The sequence below is a fragment of the Aulonocara sp. 'chitande type north' Nkhata Bay genome, linkage group LG23, assembly GCF_057382095.1.
Source record: "Aulonocara sp. 'chitande type north' Nkhata Bay isolate Kocher_YH1m ecotype deep benthic linkage group LG23, A_spYH_male_GT1.1, whole genome shotgun sequence".
NCBI lineage: Eukaryota > Metazoa > Chordata > Actinopteri > Cichliformes > Cichlidae > Aulonocara > Aulonocara sp. 'chitande type north' Nkhata Bay.
The window spans coordinates 39402517-39422897 of NC_141365.1; the positions used below are offsets into that span (position 1 = coordinate 39402517).

General features: G+C 38.4%; 1 protein-coding gene and 1 long non-coding RNA gene across 3 annotated transcripts; both read left to right on the forward strand.

The window, feature by feature from the left end:
• Window positions 1–13: 13 nt before the first annotated feature.
• On the forward strand, window positions 14–2642 carry LOC147302392 (uncharacterized). The gene is made up of 3 exons (XR_015127268.1): window positions 14–548; window positions 665–768; window positions 871–2642. It is a non-coding gene; the product is annotated as an uncharacterized LOC147302392 (long non-coding RNA).
• A 9542-nt stretch (window positions 2643–12184) lies between these two features.
• LOC147302393 (uncharacterized) lies at window positions 12185–17062 on the forward strand. Of its 2 annotated transcripts, XM_086282418.1 has the most exons (4): window positions 12185–13428; window positions 15082–15198; window positions 15315–15418; window positions 15521–17062. In XM_086282418.1, exons 1-2 carry the CDS (start codon window positions 12187–12189, stop codon window positions 15085–15087), a joined length of 1248 nt encoding a protein of 415 aa, XP_086138544.1. In that variant the 5' UTR covers window positions 12185–12186; the 3' UTR covers window positions 15088–15198; window positions 15315–15418; window positions 15521–17062. The 2 variants fall into 2 exon arrangements, with proteins under 2 accessions (XP_086138544.1, XP_086138543.1); XM_086282417.1 differs by lacking the exons at window positions 15082–15198; window positions 15315–15418; window positions 15521–17062 and adding an exon at window positions 13512–13901.
• The last annotated feature ends 3319 nt before the right edge of the window (window positions 17063–20381 follow it).

Here is a 20381-nt window from a genome sequence, read left to right on the forward strand (position 1 = left end):
GGGTTTCCTTTCCTGTTAGGTTTCCTTTGTTTTTCTTTTTATTCTTTTTAAGAGAGACACAGTCCTCCTGTGTCTTCTCCAAGCTTCACATGTAAAATCCAACAATGTGAAGCACATAGCAGCCAGAAACTGTAATGCCACAGATCAGAGAAACTTCATCATCACCATCTTCATCGCCATACGATCAGAGCGTGAGACTTCACATCTGGAGCACAGGAGAGATTCTGTGATAAGTCTTCCTTCTAGCTTGTCCCACAAGCAGTCGGTGAGATTTACTAACAACAAAAAGGGTTAATGACATTATTTCCATGAAAACATGTATTCATTCTTTGTGAAGTGTTTAAATTGTGTTTTCACTTGACCTTAGGAGTGTTAGAGTGTATTGTAATGTCTGTACTCAGGTGTTTCCCTCTGTGATCCATCCCCTTCAGAGCCGAGACACTCAGGACTGAACAGACTGCACAGTTTCTGTGACTGAGCCTCCAAAACACCTTCTTTGAAACCACTCATGATAGAAGGGCTTCATATTTGCAGCAGCACTACTACAGGTATTCAGTTTATTACAGGATGTGTTTGTTTCTTAGGACCAGCTCTGAGTGCACACTACCTAATATATACACCTTTCTGTTTATTACAAACCAACTACTCTGGATCATACGGCCAGTTGGCAGGAATGTTGCTGCAGGAAAACATCCCTGGAGATCACCATCATTGTCAGACTGACTGTGCCTCCTCTGTGCAGTGTCAAGATCCTCCCTAAATGAGTGTGTAAGTTAACATTTTCATTATTTTATTCCCTTTGACAAGACAAGTATCACTGATATTTACATTTACAACTACATATTCCTGTTTTCTGCTCTTCTTTTAAAGTCCTCAGCTATCCTGCTTCTGTGCTGCTTGCCACACATCAAACACTGGCCGGATGACAGGGAGGATCCACTCTGAAGTCACTGGACATGATGAGGATCATATGGGACTTCATAGTTTCACAGAAACGTTGTGCTCTGTGATTACAGGTTTTAAATGGACATAATGACTGCCTCTCTCTGATCAACAGGCTAAAGGATTGTTGTCATTGTTAGTGCTCTGTACAATGTATGCTTATTTAGTATTTCATCACAGAGCAAACCTTTTTTTCTTTAACATATTTTTATTTTTTTATTTGTGGGGATAGGTTAATTGATTAATCCAAATTGTCACTAGGTGTGAATGTGCGAGTGAATGTGAGTGTGAATGGTTGTCTGTCCCTGTGTGTTGGCCCTGCGACAGACTGGCGACCTGTCCAGGGTGTACCCTGCCTTTCGCCCTATGACAGCTGGGATAGGCTCCAGCGCCCCCCGCGACCCTGGAAAGGATAAGCGGAAGCGAATGGATGGATGGATGGATATTTTTATTTTGTTCTAATGTTGAATTAACTGTGGGGATTTTTTTTAAGTGGGCACTCGGGATGTCATATGACCAGAAATGTGGTAACTGGAATTCAACAGTATGGAAGAAAAAATCTGCTAAGAACAAAACACACACAAAACCCCCCAAGAAAATTCAAATTCATTCCATGTAATCCAATCTAAAACATTTTAAACTGCTGAACAGCAACACAAACAGCGTTAAAAAACAGTGTTAACAGAATGATTATGATGATTTTGTACCAAAGTTTCAGGTCACATGGCACACCTAGTGTGTAGTGTGGGGTATCAGCTGGTAAGTATAGGTTTTTTTTTTTCATATTTGTGTCCTTAGAGTTCAGATAGATAAAGCCTTGTGTATAATAATTAGTCATAATCACAACTCAAAGTCAGGGACTAACTAATTTTGGGACTTTGTGTCTGAGCCCAGGTTAAAACAATGTGTAAAAAAGCATTTAGTGGCATGGCTGAACAATGCTGTATTGATACTTATTTATCCATGTTCACAAAAAGGACTAATGTGTTTATTTGATTATTTGCATGTGTTAAACTGTGTCACCACCTTACGCTTTCATTTGACTTTACTCAAAAATCTCTATACAGTTCTCTTTTACCACTGTGTGGACTCTGTTTACATTAAAACATAAAGAAGAATGAGTAATAAAAAGATGTGTAGACAGATTAAGTAGGACGATAGAAACAGCTGTTCAGCCATGTTCTAAGAAACCAACACAATTTAAAGGTTCAGGATTGTGGTTTTAAAAGTTGAATTTTCATGTATTTCATATCTTGCTTATTATTTTTTATTTAGTTATTTAATTTAGTTATTTTTATTTATTCTACTAGTCCTTTTCAGAAAGAAGCTGTAAAATATGACTTAAGATTTTTATGTTATTTTCTATGACATACAAAATAAATTGATGTATGTAATACTATTAAACATGATATACACATGTGTATATGTCTGAAAAACATTATGCTGTATATTAAAGTTTGTATTTTCTCCAGAATTTTTGTTCAACTCTAAATTTTCTTTTGTCATTACTCATCTTTTTATTATTTACATTTTAAACATGTTTAGCTTTTTTCCAACTTCTTCTGTGTGAACATCAGCTTTCAAAAGTTCTGCACTTTTGTTTTCAGGTGAAAATTTCTGTATTTTCCAGCTCATTCGGAATTTTTAACTTAACATTCAGCAATTAATTCATTTCAGTGCATACATTCAGATTCAAGCATTCACACTGCAGTTTCTTCAGAAAATGCACTTTCTAGTTAGTGTGAATGCTTGAAAAGCATTCACAGTATTGTTCTTCTAATCTTTATTCTATTTTATTATTATCTATTCCGTACGTTTTTTGTAATCTATCTCCTTCAAAACCGTTCAACTTAGAAAAACCATTCAAACACCATTAGATTCCTATTCTTTTGGACATGACTGCTTCTACTTTTCTCATTTTTAACATTTATATTTTTAATTTTATTCAACTTTATTCAACAAAAATTTCCCATGTATTTCAATGGGGAGACCCTTCAAATTCTCATTCAACTTACTCATTTTTAAACTCCTACTACTTCCACATACGTTGACATAGAGCCACCATTCAAACTTTAAAACGAAGACAAGACATTCAACTATTCAACTTGTATTTATCTTTTCAATATCTATTATACTTTTTCTTCAGTTCCAGTTTAAGTTTCATGATGTTTTTTCACCTGTTTCAGAGTTTATAATGGGTGTGTATGGGACGGAATGTTGGGGCTAGAGTGAGACAGCTCAACTGCTAGAGTGAGAGGAGCAAAAAAATTAATCTTAAAATCCTTTTTAAAACTGCTGCTGTGTCTGCAGCGTTTGCTCTACAGGTATGATTTTACCCTCAAAACGTAGCCATCGCTGTCCTCTTTCATCCAATGTGTTTACTATTGTACTAGGTGTTATGGTTCTTTCATAAATGTCACCAATGCACAGCCTCCTCCCTCCAACTCTTCCATAGACTCTAATGTTAAAATGGCTCAGAAGGTTCGTTTGAAAATCAGAAGAGCATGGTGTCTTTCCACTGTCACCACGTCCATATAATAAGCTCCACAGGCATGAAAACTGAGAATTAGGTAGACTAGACATTGCTCTCGCTCCCGGTGAAAGAATTTTGTCAATACGACTTTTACTTTTCATTTGGGAAGAATTTGTTTCGGCCTGACTTTTCTGTTCATTTTAAGCAGCAAAAGTAAGGCGCATGTCTGTGTCGTGTGTATGGGGCCATTGGGTGCAGTCACTATAGCAACCAGGCTCACACCTGCCTGCTTAATGAGCTCTCTCTCTCACTCTGCCAAGGTTAAACCTAAAAATGTTTAGTAAAATAGTAAGATTAACTTTTTCAATAGTACAATAAGACAGATTTGACAGGTTTTTGCCACAGCTTAATAGTTTGTCACTAGTTAGTATATGCCAACTAAGTAGAGCATTGTGATTAGCACAAAGGTTTTTCAGATCTGGGCAGTTGGAGTCAGTTGATGACTTCAAAATCGTCCTTTCTGACTGGATAATTAAAGCTCTCAGCATCTATTGGTCTGTAGTTAATTTCCCCACCTTTTAACTAACGTTTAACTAATCTAATCTCATTTAATGTTTCTGTTTATATTCTGTTTATCTCCCCACGAATACACTCAAAGTAGTCTTAAAATAAAACCCACAAAACAGTTCAAGATTTAATACTTTTTATTTGCTCATTTAATGCCAGTTGCCCTGTTTTTCTGTATGTCACTCATTCGCTTATACTTGGGCAAAAAGGACCAATTTGTACACTAGTATAGTGTATTTTTCCCTCTATCTCACACACAGAGACCAACACACAGACATGTATATGCTCATTATTGCTGTTCAAACTGATGGTCAAATTTCCAAGCACCACCTGAACGCCTCATCTGTTTTTAACCTTTCACTGGACCAACTGTCGTCATTCCGCTTTGCTCTCTGCTGTGGTAAGTACAGTACACTCAGTACTGCAGTGTTTTATTTTTATGATGGAAAAAATACATGTTTGACATTTAAACTCACATATCAAGTCCAACAGAGTTAAAAAGAATTCAAAGAAGAAAGAAAGAAAGAAAGAAAAAAGAATAACCTTCGCTATCATTTATATACGTTTATGACGTTTTGCTGTTAGCAGCAGTGCTAACGCTAGCTTCGATGCTAATGCTAGCAACGATGCTAATGCTAGCAACAATGCTAACGCTAGCTATAGTGCTAACACTAGCCTTAGCACTTGTTAACTGACAAAAATAATATTCCTGTGATATTTCTTGCCGGTCAGTGAGACAAAAGTAAGAAATGAGCTTTATTATTGCCATTGTGGCTCAGTTTTAACAGTAAGAGTGCTAGCGCTAGTAGCATTGCTAACGCTAGCTGCAATGCTAACGCTAGCTGCATTGCTAACACTAACTGAAGTGCTAATGCTAGCCGGAATGCTAGCGCTAGCAGCAATGCTAAGGCTAGTAACAGTCTAACAGTAGCCTTACATAAGTGGCAATACTTCAGTTAATTAGTTTGAATTGTAAAATGGCTGCTGTATCAGTTGGTGTGCTATATTACTCTATAATTACCCTGCTGACTAGAAGTTCAGTGTATCATGTCGTGTGGGCTTTGTATTTCTGTTAGTCTGATAACACTGTACAGACAACTAACGTATTATTTCTCGTCTTACACTTTCAGGAACCTGACTGACACTGTGCTTTGCCTGGTAGGTGTGCACATACTGTAAGAGAAGTAGACCAAAATAATAAAATAATCTGACTAATATAAGATGTAAAGTGATGGGTTCAAACTTTGTGCTAGACCTTTTAAACACAATTTTATAATAAATACACATAAGTGCAGCTTAACAATTGGGCTAAAATATTTTTTTCGTACATTTTTGTAGTCACACTACATGTGATTAATTAATGATTCACTCAATCATATTTGTATTTAAAAATATTATTGCTGAATTTAATTAAATATTTATTCTTTTAAAAAGTGTGCAACTTTTTGCACATGGCAGCCGACAACAGTTTAGCTTGAATATTTGTTTTGTCCTTTTTCAGTAGTCACAATTAGTTCATACAATTACCATGTGATATAATTTTAATAAAATTATTTTTTTTCTTGTTTTTTGTTCAGAGTGTGCAGAAGAAGAACAAGGACCAGATCTCCAGTCTTCTCTCTCACATCCCAACCCCCCAACCCCTCTATCCTCTGTCCTGCTCCACCTGTTGTCTCTGCCTTCTTTCCATCTGTATTTCACTCTGTGGTTTGTGAGAAATTTTGCCAAACCAAGAATCTTATTGCGGTTTGATTTAAAGCCGTGTCTCTCCTGCTCTGTCTGTTCTCTCTGCTAAATTTTCTCTCTACCTGTTTTTCACTCTTGGCTTGCTGCTGAAAAACGCCAAGCCAACAAAGCAATAAAGAGTGCATATTTTGCCTCAACCTATGAACAAACTGAACAAACAAAGAAAAATCTGCGGTTTGATTTAAAGCCGTGTCTCTCCTGCTCTGTCTGTTCTCACTGCTAAATTTTCTCTCTACCTGTTTTTCACTCTTGGCTTGCTGCTGAAAAACGCCAAGCCAACAAAGCAATAAAGAGTGCATATATTGCCTCTACCTGAGAACAAACAAAGAAAACTAATTCACGGTTTGATTGTGATTTCCCAGCCGTGTCTCTCCTGCTCTGCCTGTTCTCTCTTCTAAATTTTCTCTCTACCTGTTTTTCACTCTTGGCTTGCTGCTGAAAAATGCCAAGCCAATAAAGAGAGTGCATAATATTCTCTCAACTGAAGAACAACTGTCAAACGAAAGATAACTGTTTAAGACAAATAAAAACTGAAATATAAAAACAAAGACAACATCTCCTGGTGTGTGCCACTCTTATCTTGTGAACATATTTTCTAAAGACTAAGAAACACTTGCAGGTGTGTGAAAATGCCAAGGAAGCAGAAAAAGTCACAAGCTGCAAAACAACGCTGGAAAAAGTTTCATGAGTTTCACGAAGTACCAACATGTGAACAAGCTGAGTTTGATTTTCCTCAGAGCTCTGCAGAAGACAGTGTGTCTACAAAGACCAATTCTGACAGTGTCAAACAGGCAGGTCAACATGTTCCTGCACATGTACAACAGGTATCTTATGCTGATGCTGTAAAGAGTGGACTGCAGCATGAATTTAATGAACAACATGAGGTGTCATGTGACCCACAGGTGGGTTATGCTGATTTTTTGAAAAGAGGCTGTCACAGTGATGTGGCAGGACCATCTCATGCAGAAAGACTGAACCTTGAAAACCAGCCCTCTGTTATACATGTCTGTGCATCTCGCAGCCAGGCTCATCCTAAATATGGAGACTCCAGAAACAAGCAGTGCACATGTAACTCACTCACATTTCTTGCTTTCCTTCATGAGAATGAAAACATGACTACAGCTGACCTTAATCTGGTCTTGGATAAAGGTGATGTGATGTACAAAGAGGCCAAGAAAAGATTTCCTAAAAATATTCATTTGGCAACCGATGAGCTGCCAGACAAAGTTGATGCTCGCTGGTCTATGTATGATGTCGACATGACACAGCCTTCCCGGTATGGGACATTTGAAGAACCTCCAGAGGAGGCAGTAGATACCTTTCTCAGCTTAGAAGCAGGACTGAGCTGCCTGTTGTCAGATGTGCAGTATGCCTTATTGATTATGAGTGGATTGTGTATCGCAGTGTTCAGATCCACATCAGGCAAATATGGTTTCTTTGATCCACACTCCAGAACACCCAGTGGTCTTCCTCTATTACTACAGTCACGTAATCGTGGTACAGCAGTGATGCTGAAATTCACACTCCTCAGTGACATGATTAAGAGGATCCAAGATTCTTATGAAATGATGGAGATATCACCCTCTTGTAACTATGAACTGAAGCCTGTGCAGTTCTACAGTATGAGCACAGTCAACCTGAGTGATACTATCACAGACACAGTCTGCAGACCAACAGCTGCCACTGCTGTGGCACCTACTCACTCTGATACAACTGTTGATGAAGCAAACCCCTCTACTCCAAGGAGAAACACAACGACTGATCTGACTGAGAACATCTTTTGTCAAATGTCCATTTGTACGCCACTGGTGAAACAAAAAGAAGTTCACGTAACTCAGTTCACATCATATGAAGATCAGAATGAACCTCCTAATATACCAACTGAAGAACTATGCAGTGAATTAAGTTTCCTTCCATCAAGTGATGCTTTTTCATGTCAATCAAATGCTGCCATAACAAATGTTGCTGCCTGTGACCTTTCTGATATAGTTTTACAAAAACTGAAAAAAGTTAATAAACAACAAAGGAACAAAATGAAAAGAAGATTAATGGCATCAGAGAAACCCAGAAATCAGAGAAAAGAAAACCAAAAAAGGAAAGAACAACAAAAGTATGCTTCAAATAAAGATTACAAAGAAAAGAAAAAATCTTGCACAAGCAAGACATATAAAAACAATCCTGAAGTTAGACAAAAACAACAACAGTATATGAAAAGACGTTACTGTGAAAATGATGAATTCAGACAGAAACAACAGCAATATATTAGAAGACGTTACTGTGAAAATGATGAATTCAGACAGAAACAACAGCAATATATTAGAAGACGTTACTGTGAAAATGATGAATTCAGAAAGAAACAAAAACAATATGTTAAAAAACGTTTTTCTGAGAATGCTACAGTTAGAAAGAAACAACAACAATATATTAAAAGATGTTACTATGACAATTCTGATTTCAGAGAGAAGAAAAAAAGCTATATCACTAAAAGGTATCGAGAAAACCCAGAATTCAGAGAGAGACACAGACAACTGATGAAACAACTAATGCGAGACAGGTATCAAAGTAATCTTGCATTCAGGATTATGCACAACATGAGATGTGCAATGAAAATAAAAAGGAAATACAGATGGGTGAACAGACAAACCCAAGAGAGTGACAACAGTGTGATCAACGAGGCCATATCTGTGTTCAAATCACAAATCAAAGCTGGACCATCATACCCATGTACTGTATGCTTCAAGGCTTCATTTCCAAACCAAGTGCGACCCTGCACAAGGTCAAAGTATGTCAAAAACCCACATGTAGTTGCAACATGTTTGACAGGAAAGTTTGTTCATGTTTGTGATGAAAACTGCAGAAATGAGCAGTGCAAAGTGCCTGATGAGAGAAAGAGAGAGTGGATATGTCACACCTGCCACGATCATCTTAAAAATGGATCCATGCCAGCACTTGCTGTTGCCAATAAGTTGGATCTTGCTGATATTCCAGCTGAACTTTCTGATCTCAACATACTGGAGAGACATCTCATAGCCAAGTGCATACCATTTGCCAAGATCATTCCTCTTCCCAAAGGCAGACAAAGAGCAATTAGAGGAAATGTGGTCTGTGTCCCATCAGAGGTACAGGAAACTGTTGAAACACTACCTCGATTGAGAATTAATTCTCAGGTGATCAGAGTAAAATTGAAGAGACGCTTGTCTTACAAAGGTCATCAGCTGTTTCAGACTGTAAGCTGGTCTAAACTTGTGCAAGCACTGCATAAACTCAAGCAGATTCATCCACAGTATAAGGATGTGAGCATCAGAGATGATGCTGAGCTGTGTGATCCAACTCTTCCTGATGAAGATGATGAGGATGATGATGATGAAAACATGAATGAGGACGATTATGATGAGGCTGATTTAATGGAAATTGACAGCTGTGAGAAAAATGCACTGAGTGAAGCACAAAATATAAATGAACAGGACATTGACATGTTACCCTGTGATGGTGAACAATCGCATGAACAGATGAGAGATGATTCAGAGCAAGCAGATGGACTGACTAATGGTGGTTTTGCACTCGAGTCCTGTTTGCAGCCCCCTGATGTGGCTGAGGAGATATTATGTTTCAGTGAAGGAATCTACTCTGTTGCTCCTGCAGAGAGAAACAATCCAATAAGTTTTTTCAAAACACCTAAACTGGAGGCCATGGCCTTCCCTGTGCAGTTTCCTACAGGCCAAAACACACTTGATGAAAGAAGGCTGATCAAAGTATCCCCCAGTGGGTATTTCAAATCAAGACTTTTCTGCATTGATGATCGTTTTGCCAAAGACACAAACTATTTATTCTTTGCACAGTTTGTGACTGAAATACACTTGGCTACATCCAGCATGACAGTACAGTTAAGGAAGGCAAAGCCTCTGACCAGAGATGGTAGAAAAATAACCTCAGGCATGTTACAAGATAAACATGAGGTGGAGAAACTGGTGCGAAATAAAGATGCAGTGAGATTCATGCAGCCTCTGAGAGGAACCCCAGCCTATTGGGAGAAAACAACAAGAGATCTTTTTGCCATGATCAGACAGTTGGGAACTCCCACGTTCTTTTGCACATTTTCAGCTGCTGAAATGCGCTGGCCTGAAGTGATCGAGGCAATAACAAGGCAGCAAGGTGAACAAGTGAATTTTGAAGGACTCGACTGGTCAGCAAAGTGTGACATCCTGAGAAGCAATCCTGTCACAACAATGCGCATGTTTGACAAGAGAGTTGAAGCATTATTCAGAGATTTACTCTTATCTCCCGCAGAGCCACTTGGCAAAGTCATTGACTACTTTTACAGAGTTGAGTTTCAGCACAGAGGAAGCCCACACATACACTGCCTCCTTTGGGTAGAAGGTGCTCCTGTGTTTGAGGAGGATGATGAGCAAACTGTTCTTGATTTTATAAACAAATACATCACAGCTCAGCTGCCTGATCCACATAAACAACCTGAACTGTACAAAAAAGTAACAGAAGTGCAAAAACACAGTAAGAACCACACAAAGACGTGCTTTAGGAGTTTAAGCTCCGGGTGCCGTTTTGGTTTTCCCAAACCACCCTGCAATGAGACAATGATCACAAGACCCAGTGAGGATGATGCACTGGAAGTAGAAACGGCAAAGAACAAGCTCAGACCACTGAACCAGCTGCTGAATGAACCTGAAACTGCTTCCATGAGTTTAGAGCAGCTCTTGGAAAGATGCAAGTTGACACATGCAGAATATGAGAGATACCTGAATAAAATGAACATGAGGAGTACGATCATACTAAAGCGTGATCCAAAAGACTCTTGGATAAACGGCTATAATCCACATCTGCTTGAAGCCTGGAACAGTAATATCGACATAAGCTTTGTTTTAGATGCTTTTGGTGCTGCAAATTATTTAATGAAATATATATCAAAAAAAGAGGGCGGGCTATCTGAGTACCTGAAAACTGTCATTGAGAACTCCCATAAGGACAGTGTAAATGAGTGCGATGAAATGAGAGCCGTCATGCAGGCATATTCAAAGAAGCGAGAGATCAGTGCACAGGAGTGTGTTGCTCGTGCATGTGGTCTTCACATGAAGCAATGCTCACGTGCTGTAATATTCATTCCAACTGATGATAATCCTGTGAAAATGAGTCGTCCCCTGTCAGTTCTGGACAACACAACACCTGAGTCTTCCAATGTTTGGATGACATCTTTGAATGACAAATACAAAGCCAGACCTGAAACACCAGAGTATGAGGAGATGTGCATGGCAGACTTTGCTGCTACTTGCAGGATTGTCTATGGCCAACAGAAAAAAGGTAAAGATGTTTTGCCCCTTCTCAATGAGATGGGGTTTGTGCAAAGGCGCAAAAACAATAAGCCTGCTATCATCAGATTTCACCGCTGCTCACAAGAAAAACATCCAGAGCAATATTACGGAAGACTGCTTAAACTGTACCTTCCTCATCGTTCAGACCACGAACTGAAAACACCATCGTTGCCAACCTATCAGGCTTTCTATGGTGCTGGCTGTGTACAGCTACCAGGTACTGACCATCTTGAGTACGTGCAACACATTGTCAAAAGAAACAGAGAAAAATATGAGAAAAACAGTGAGGAGATCGAGAGCGCTGTTGAGGAATATGAGCAGAACAGAGGTGTGACTGACGAATGGTGTAATCTGGCACCTGAATCAGATCTCGTAAGGTTGCCACTTGTCGAACAAGAAAGAGAGCGAGACAATGAAAATGAACAGGAAGATGTGCCCGACTACAGCCGTCAGGCTGATGCTTCAACAGAAGTCAGAGCCATCAGGGAACCCCCTGCTATTGATCCCACATTGTTACGTCAGATGTTTCAGAATCTGAACAAGAAGCAAGCCTGCATATTTTATGCAGTTAGAGACTGGTGCATTAAAAGAGTCTGTGCTCTAAATCCAGAGCAGTTTTTCTTTTATATTAATGGTGGTGCTGGAACAGGAAAATCACATCTTATCAAATGCATCTACTCAGAAGCATCTAAGATACTGAGCAAAGTGCCCAGATATGCAGACGACGTTGACATATCAAAACCCACTGTCCTGTTAACTGCTTTCACTGGGACTGCAGCTTTTAACATTTCTGGAACAACACTGCATTCTCTTCTCAAGCTGCCTAGAAGCTTAAAACCTCCCATTCAGGGACTTGGCAATCAGCTGGATGAAGTCAGATCAGAACTTTTGAATGCTGAAATAATCGTCATTGACGAAGTGTCTATGGTGTCAAGACATCTGTTTGCATATGTAGATGCAAGACTCAAACAGATCAAAGGGACTCGGAGACCCTTTGGAGGCATGTCAGTCATTGCTGTCGGAGACTTCTATCAGCTACCCCCAGTGCGACAGTCTAAACCTCTCTGTGTGCACGACCCGTCTGAGATCGACCTGTGGCGGGAGCATTTTCAGATGATCACACTGACTGAGATTATGCGTCAGAAAGATGATGTTGTCTTTGCAGAGATGCTGAACAGAATTCGTGTGAAAGGAAAGTTGGATGAGCTTTGCGAAGCAGATAGAAATTTGTTGTCACAGGCCATAACTGAACCAGCCCTTTGTCCAACTGATGCGTTGCACATTTTTGCAACTAATAAAGAAGTGGATGCACACAACTCTGCAACACTGGCTCTGCTCCACACTCATATCATTGACATCCATGCAGATGATTATAGAAAAGATCCTAGAACTGGCAGAATGGCACTTCAAGACAGACCATTGAAAGGAGGTAAAAACGAGTTACCAGACACACTGAAAGTTGCAGAAGGAGCTCGTGTCATGCTCACCAGAAACATTGACATACAAAATGGTTTGGTTAATGGAGCTTTTGGAATACTACTTAGAGTAGTTCACTCTGAAAACGACCAACACATCATCAAGCTTGGACTTAAAATGGATAATGAGACATCTGGAAAGAATAACCGCACACCAGCAGACGACATGGTGTACATTGAGAGAGCAGAGGAGAATCTGAAGCAGAAAGGAGTGGTACGAAGACAGTTCCCAGTGAAGCTGGCCTTTGCATGTACAATACATAAGGTACAGGGTATGACAACTACATCAGCTGTTGTCTCTCTTAAGAGCATTTTTGAGCCCGGCATGGCCTACGTGGCTGTCAGTAGAGTGACGTCTCTCAGTGGACTGTATCTTCTTGATATGGAGGAGAAAAAAATATTCACCAACCCAGAAATCACTGCAGCGCTTGAGAACATGAGACAAGCCAACCTTGATGACATGATGCCTCTTCTACACGTGAGGCAAACACTGAGCAGGTCAGAGGTTTTCACCATTGTTCATCATAATACAGAGGGACTGCCAGCTCACATTAATGACATCAAAAGTCACCATGAATTGTGTCTAGCAGATGTTTTGTGCCTAACAGAAACACACCTGCGGGGCTCTTTTGTCGCAGAGAGTCTCCACTTGGAAAATTACAATTTGTTCAAACGCAACAGACACCTGTCCTACACAAACTTTCCCCAGATGGCAAACAGAAGTGGTGGTGGAGTTGCTGTTTATGTGAAAAGTGACATTCAAGTGCATGAAAAACAGTACATCCATAATGTAACTGACCTTGAATTTCTGGCTTTAAAGGTTGAAGCACCAGTCAGTGCTCTGATTGCAGTTGTATACAGACCTCCAGACTACACTCTGAGGCCATTCCTGAAAAACCTGGTAAGCCTATTAGACTCATTGGAGATCATGGACTGTCATCCCATCATAGTTTGTGGTGATTTTAATGAGAATGTTTTATCCAGTGCAAACAAACCAATCCTGGAGCTGTTTGAGTCTAGGGGATACGCACAGGTCATCACTGCCCCTACCACAGAGAAGAACACACTGCTTGACCTAATTTTCATTTCTCAGTCAGATCGATGTCTCCATTCTGGAGTCATGAAGACATACCATAGTTACCATGACCCAGTATACTGTGTATTGTCCTGTGATGATTCATGATCTAGATCTTTGAATACAGTAAGTAATATCTATATTTTTGAATGACTTAAGAAAGTAGAGCGATGCTTGAACTCCAGAAAGAAGTCCAGACGCTTTTCTTTGCAAGCTCCTTTGACTACGATGACCTGGATGACTGAGAACCTTCACAGACATAAAGTAGAGCGATATTTAAAAGTTGACGCCCTGCATTGCAGTATAATGTTTGAATTGTTTACATAAAATACAATTACATGAATTAAGTAATTATATCAGTAAAAGATGACAATTTTATTTATTACAGAAAATCTAAAATTCACTAACAGTAACCTATAAATGTCAGAAAAATCAAATATAGCAGTTTAAAATGAATAGTGTAGGCATATCCTCTCTGCAGCCAGGCTTCAACATCCTGCCAGGCTGCCCCAGTCTCACTGTGGCTGGGAGGGAGGGAGGGTGGACCAGAGGATTGCCTACACAACACATAAATGTTCAACAGCTTCTTCATTGTTTCTGAGAGAACAATAATGACTAAAGGTTGCTTTTTAAAAAAACAAACAAACAAACAAACAAACCTAATTACAGCAATAATGACAGTTAAGCCACTTTATGTGTGCCTCTATTTTGAAATACTATTTACAAAAATGTTATTATTTTGGTTTGTTATAAACTTTAAACTTTTTCAAAAGTATACGATTATATTTTTGGACCAATTTTACTATGAAACATAAATTTTTATGAGCTTTTATCATGTTTCTGGCCAGTGCAATCATCAGGGTGGGTCTGGGTTGATAACTGCACATTTCTGGTCAGAAATGTTTCAGCAGTGTTACATATGTAGTGCATATGTTACACTTGCTTTCTGTTACCAGCTGATACCCTACATTTGTATAGACATTGGATGGTGTGAGGTTGGGGAGTTGAGTGGGAGGGGGGGGGGAGGGTACGGTGGGAGTTGAGGGGGGGGGTTTCCTTTCCTGTTAGGTTTCCTTTTTTTTTCTTTTTTTTTTTTTAAGCAAGACACAGTCCTCCTGTGTCTTCTCCAAGCTTCACATGTAAAATCCAACAATGTGAAGCACATAGCAGCCAGAAACTGTAATGCCACAGATCAGAGAAACTTCATCATCACCATCTTCATCGCCATACGATCAGAGCGTGAGACTTCACATCTGGAGCACAGGAGAGATTCTGTGATAAGTCCTCCTTCTAGCTTGTCCCACAAGCAGCCGGTGAGATTTACTCACAACAAAAAGGGTTAATGACATAATTTCCATGAAAACATGTATTCATTCTTTGTGAAGTGTTTAAATTGTGTTTTCACTTGACCTTAGGAGTGTTAGAGTGTATTGTAATGTCTGTACTCAGGTGTTTCCCTCTGTGATCCATCCCCTTCAGAGCTGAGACACTCAGGACTGAACAGACGGCACAGTTTCTGTGACTGAGCCTCCAAAACACCTTCTTTGAAACCACTCATGATAGAAGGGCTTTATATTTGCAGCAGCACTACTACAGGTATTCAGTTTATTACAGGATGTGTTTGTTTCTTAGGACCAGCTCTGAGTGCACACTACCTAACATATACACCTTTCTGTTCATTACAAACCCACTACTCTGGATCATATGGCCAGTTGGCAGGAATGTTGCTGCAGGAAAACATCCCTGGAGATCACCATCATTGTCAGACTGACTGTGCCTCCTCTGTGCAGTGTCAAGATCCTCCCTAAATGAGTGTGTAAGTTAACATTTTCATTATTTTATTCCCTTTGACAAGACAAGTATCACTGATATTTACATTTACAACTACATATTCCTGTTTTCTGCTCTTCTTTTAAAGTCCTCAGCTATCCTGCTTCTGTGCTGCTTGCCACACATCAAACACTGGCCGGATGACAGGGAGGATCCACTCTGAAGTCACTGGACATGATGAGGATCATATGGGACTTTATAGTTTCACAGAAACGATGTGCTCTGTGATTACAGGTTTTAAATGGACATAATGACTGCCTCTCTCTGATCAACAGGCTAAAGGATTGTTGTCATTGTTAGTGCTCTGTACAATGTATGCTTATTTAGTATTTCATCACAGAGCAAACCTTTTTTTCTTTAACATATTTTTTTTTTTTTTTGTGGGGATAGGTTAATTGATTAATCCAAATTGTCACTAGGTGTGAATGTGCGAGTGAATGTGAGTGTGAATGGTTGTCTGTCCCTGTGTGTTGGCCCTGTGACAGACTGGCGACCTGTCCAGGGTGTACCCCGCCTTTCGCCCTATGACAGCTGGGATAGGCTCCAGCACCCCCCGCGACCCTGGAAAGGATAAGCGGAAGCGAATGGAGGGATGGATGGATATTTTTATTTTGTTCTAATGTTGAATTAACTGTGGGGATTTTTTTTAAGTGGGCACTCGGGATGTCATATGACCAGAAATGTGGTAACTGGAATTCAACAGTATGGAAGAAAAAATCTGCTAAGAACAAAACACACACAAAACCCCCCAAGAAAATTCAAATTCATTCCATGTAATCCAATCTAAAACATTTTAAACTGCTGAACAGCAACACAAACAGCGTTAAAAAACAGTGTTAACAGAATGATTATGATGATTTTGTACCAAAGTTTCAGGTCACATGGCACACCTAGTGTGTAGTGTGGGGTATCAGCTGGTAAGTATAGTTTTTTTTTTCATATTTGTGTCCTTAGAGTTCAGATAGATAAAGCCTTGTGTATAATAATTAGTCATAACCACAACTCAAAGTCAGGGACTAACTAATTTTGGGACTTTGTGTCTGAGCCCAGGTTAAAACAATGTGTAAAAAAGCATTTAGTGGCATGGCTGAACAATGCTGTATTGATACTTATTTATCCATGTTCACAAAAAGGACTAATGTGTTTATTTGATTATTTGCATGTGTTAAACTGTGTCACCACCTTACGCTTTCATTTGACTTTACTCAAAAATCTCTATACAGTTCTCTTTTACCACTGTGTGGACTCTGTTTACATTAAAACATAAAGAAGAATGAGTAATAAAAAGATGTGTAGACAGATTAAGTAGACCGATAGAAACAGCTGTTCAGCCATGTTCTAAGAAACCAACACAATTTAAAGGTTCAGGATTGTGGTTTTAAAAGTTGAATTTTCATGTATTTCATATCTTGCTTATTATTTTTTATTTAGTTATTTAATTTAGTTATTTTTATTTATTCTACTAGTCCTTTTCAGAAAGAAGCTGTAAAATATGACTTAAGATTTTTATGTTATTTTCTATGACATACAAAACAAATTGATGTATGTAATACTATTAAACATGATATACACATGTGTATATGTCTGAAAAACATTATGCTGTATATTAAAGTTTGTATTTTCTCCAGAATTTTTGTTCATCTTTTAAGTTCATTTCAATTAGAAGAATTTGAACTTTTAATATTCATTCAGAGGTTTTCTGACTCTAAATTTTCTTTTGTCATTACTCATCTTTTTATTATTTACATTTTAAACATGTTTAGCTTTTTTCCAACTTCTTCTGTGTGAACATCAGCTTTCAAAAGTTCTGCACTTTTGTTTTCAGGTGAAAATTTCTGTATTTTCCAGCTCATTCAGAATTTTTAACTTAACATTCAGCAATTAATTCATTTCAGTGCATACATTCAGATTCAAGCATTCACACTGCAGTTTCTTCAGAAAATGCACTTTCTAGTTATTAGTGTGAATGCTTGAAAAGCATTCACAGTATTGTTCTTCTAATCTTTATTATTATTATTATTATTATTATTATATTTTATTCTGTATTCCGTACGTTTTTTGTAATCCTACTCCTTCAAAACCGTTCAACTTAGAAAAACCATTCCAACACCGTTAGATTCCTATTCTTTTGGACAACACTGCTTCCATTTTTCATATTTTTAACATTTATATTTTTAATTTTATTCAACTTTATTCAACAAAAATTTATAATGTATTTCAATGGGGAGACCCTTCAAATCCTCATTCAACTTACTCATTTTTAAACTCTTACTACTTCCACATACATTGACATAGAGCCACCATTCAAACTTTAAAACGAAGACAAGACATTCAACTATTCAACTTGCATTTATCTTTTCAATATCTATTATACTTTTTCTTCAGTTCCAGTTTAAGTTTCATGATGTTTTTTCACCCGTTTCAGAGTTTATAATGGGTGTGTATGGGACGGAATGTTGGGGCTAGAGTGAGACAGCTCAACTGCTAGAGTGAGAGGAGCAAAAAAATTAATCTTAAAATCTTTTTTAAAACTGCTGCTGTGTCCACAGCGTTTGCTCTACAGGTATGATTTTACCCTCAAAACGTAGCCATGGCTGTCCTCTTTCATCCAATGTGTTTACTATTGTACTAGGTGTTATGGTTCTTTCATAAATGTCACCAATGCACAGCCTCCTCCCTCCAACTCTTCCATAGACTCTAATGTTAAAATGGCTCAGAAGGTTCGTTTGAAAATCAGAAGAGCATGGTGTCTTTCCACTGTCACCACGTCCATATAATAAACTCCACAGGCATGAAAACTGAGAATTCGGTAGACTAGAAGCTGCTGTCGCTCACGGTGAAAGAATTTTGTCAATACGACTTGTACTTTTAATTTGGGAACGATTTGTTTCGGCCTGACTTTTCTGTTCATTTTAAGCAGCAAAAGTGAGGCGCATGTCTGTGTCGTGTGTATGGAGCCATTGGGTGCAGTCACTATAGCAACCAGGCTCACACCTGCCTGCTTAACGAGCTCTGCCTGCCACTGTACCAAGATTCATCTTAAACACTTCTCTTTCAACTGCTGCTGTGTCCACAGTGTTACAGCCATCATTTTACCCTCAAAACGTCGCCATCGTTGTTCTTTTTCCAACATCTTGTCTTTCAAAGCTCAGAGATGTAAACTTTTTAAACTGTGTGGATCAAAGTGGAGGGATCACATTTGAGTCATTCAGTGATTCAAAGAATATGACCTTTTAATATTCTTTCAGATGTTTTCTGACTCTAAATGTTCTTTTCTCATTTCTTAGGTTTTTCTAATTTACAATTAAAACATTTTCAGTTTTTTTCCAACTCCTTCTTCTGTGTAACCTTCAGCTTTTAGCAGTTCAGCACCTTTGTTTTCAGGTTAAATTCGGGGTTTTTTTTGTTTTTTTTTAATCTCATTCAATATTTTTAACTCAAAATTCAGCAATTAATTCATTTCAGTGCATACATTCAGATTCAAGCATTCACACTGCAGTTTCTTCAGAAAATGCACTTTCTAGTTATATTTTATCTATTCCGTACGTTTTTTGTACTCCTACTCCTTCAAAACCGTTCAACTTAGAAAAACCATTCAAACACCATTAGATTCCTATTCTTTTGGACATGACTGCTTCTACTTTTCTCATTTTTAACATTTATATTTTTAATTTTATTCAACTTTATTCAACAAAAATTTCCCATGTATTTCAATGGGGAGACCCTTCAAATTCTCATTCAACTTACTCATTTTTAAACTCTTACTACTTCCACATACATTGACATAGAGCCACCATTCAAACTTTAAAACGAAGACAAGACATTCAACTATTCAACTTGTATTTATCTTTTCAATATCTATTATACTTTTTCTTCAGTTCCAGTTTAAGTTTCATGATGTTTTTTCACCCGTTTCAAAATTTATAATGGGTGTGTATGGGACGGAATGTTGGGGCTAGAGTGAGACAGCTCAACTGCTAGAGTGAGAGGAGCAAAAAAATTAATCTTAAAATCTTTTTTAAAACTGCTGCTGTGTCCGCAGCGTTTGCTCTACAGGTATGATTTTACCCTCAAAACGTAGCCATGGCTGTCCTCTTTCATCCAATGTGTTTACTATTGTCCTAGGTGTTACGGTTCTTTCATAAATGTCACCAATGCACAGCCTCCTCCCTCCAACTCTTCCATAGACTCTAATGTTAAAATGGCTCAGAAGGTTGGTTTGAAAATCAGAAGAGCATGGTGTCTTTACACTGTCACCACGTCCATATAATAAACTCCACAGGCATGAAAACTGAGAATTTGGTAGACTAGACATGGCTGTCGCTCACGGTGAAAGAATTTTGTCAGTACGACTTTTACTTTTCATTTGGGAACGATTTGTTTCGGCCTGACTTTTCTGTTCATTTTAAGCAGCAAAAGTGAGGCGCATGTCTGTGTACGTGTGTATGGAGCCATTGGGTGCGGTCACTATAGCAACCAGGCTCACACCTGCCTGCTTAACGAGCTCTCTCTGCCACTCTGCCAAAATTCATCTTAAACACTTCTCTTTCAACTGCTGCTGTGTCCACAGTGTTAAAGCCATCATTTTACCCTCAAAACGTCGCCATCGTTGTTCTTTTTCCAACATCTTGTCTTTCAAAGCTCAGAGATGTAAACTTTTTAAACTGTGTGGGTCCAAGTGGAGGGATCACATTTTAGTCATTCAGTGATTCAAAGAATATGACCTTTTAATATACTTTCAGATGTTTTCTGACTCTAAATGTTCTTTTCTCATTTCTTAGGTTTTTCTAATTTAAAATTAAAACATTTTCAGCTTTTTTCCAACTTCTTCTTCTGTGTAACCTTCAGCTTTTAGCAGTTCAGCACTTTTGTTTTCAGGTTAAATTCGGGTTTGTTTTTTTTATCTCATTCAAGATTTTTAACTTAAATTCAGTAATTAATTCATTTCA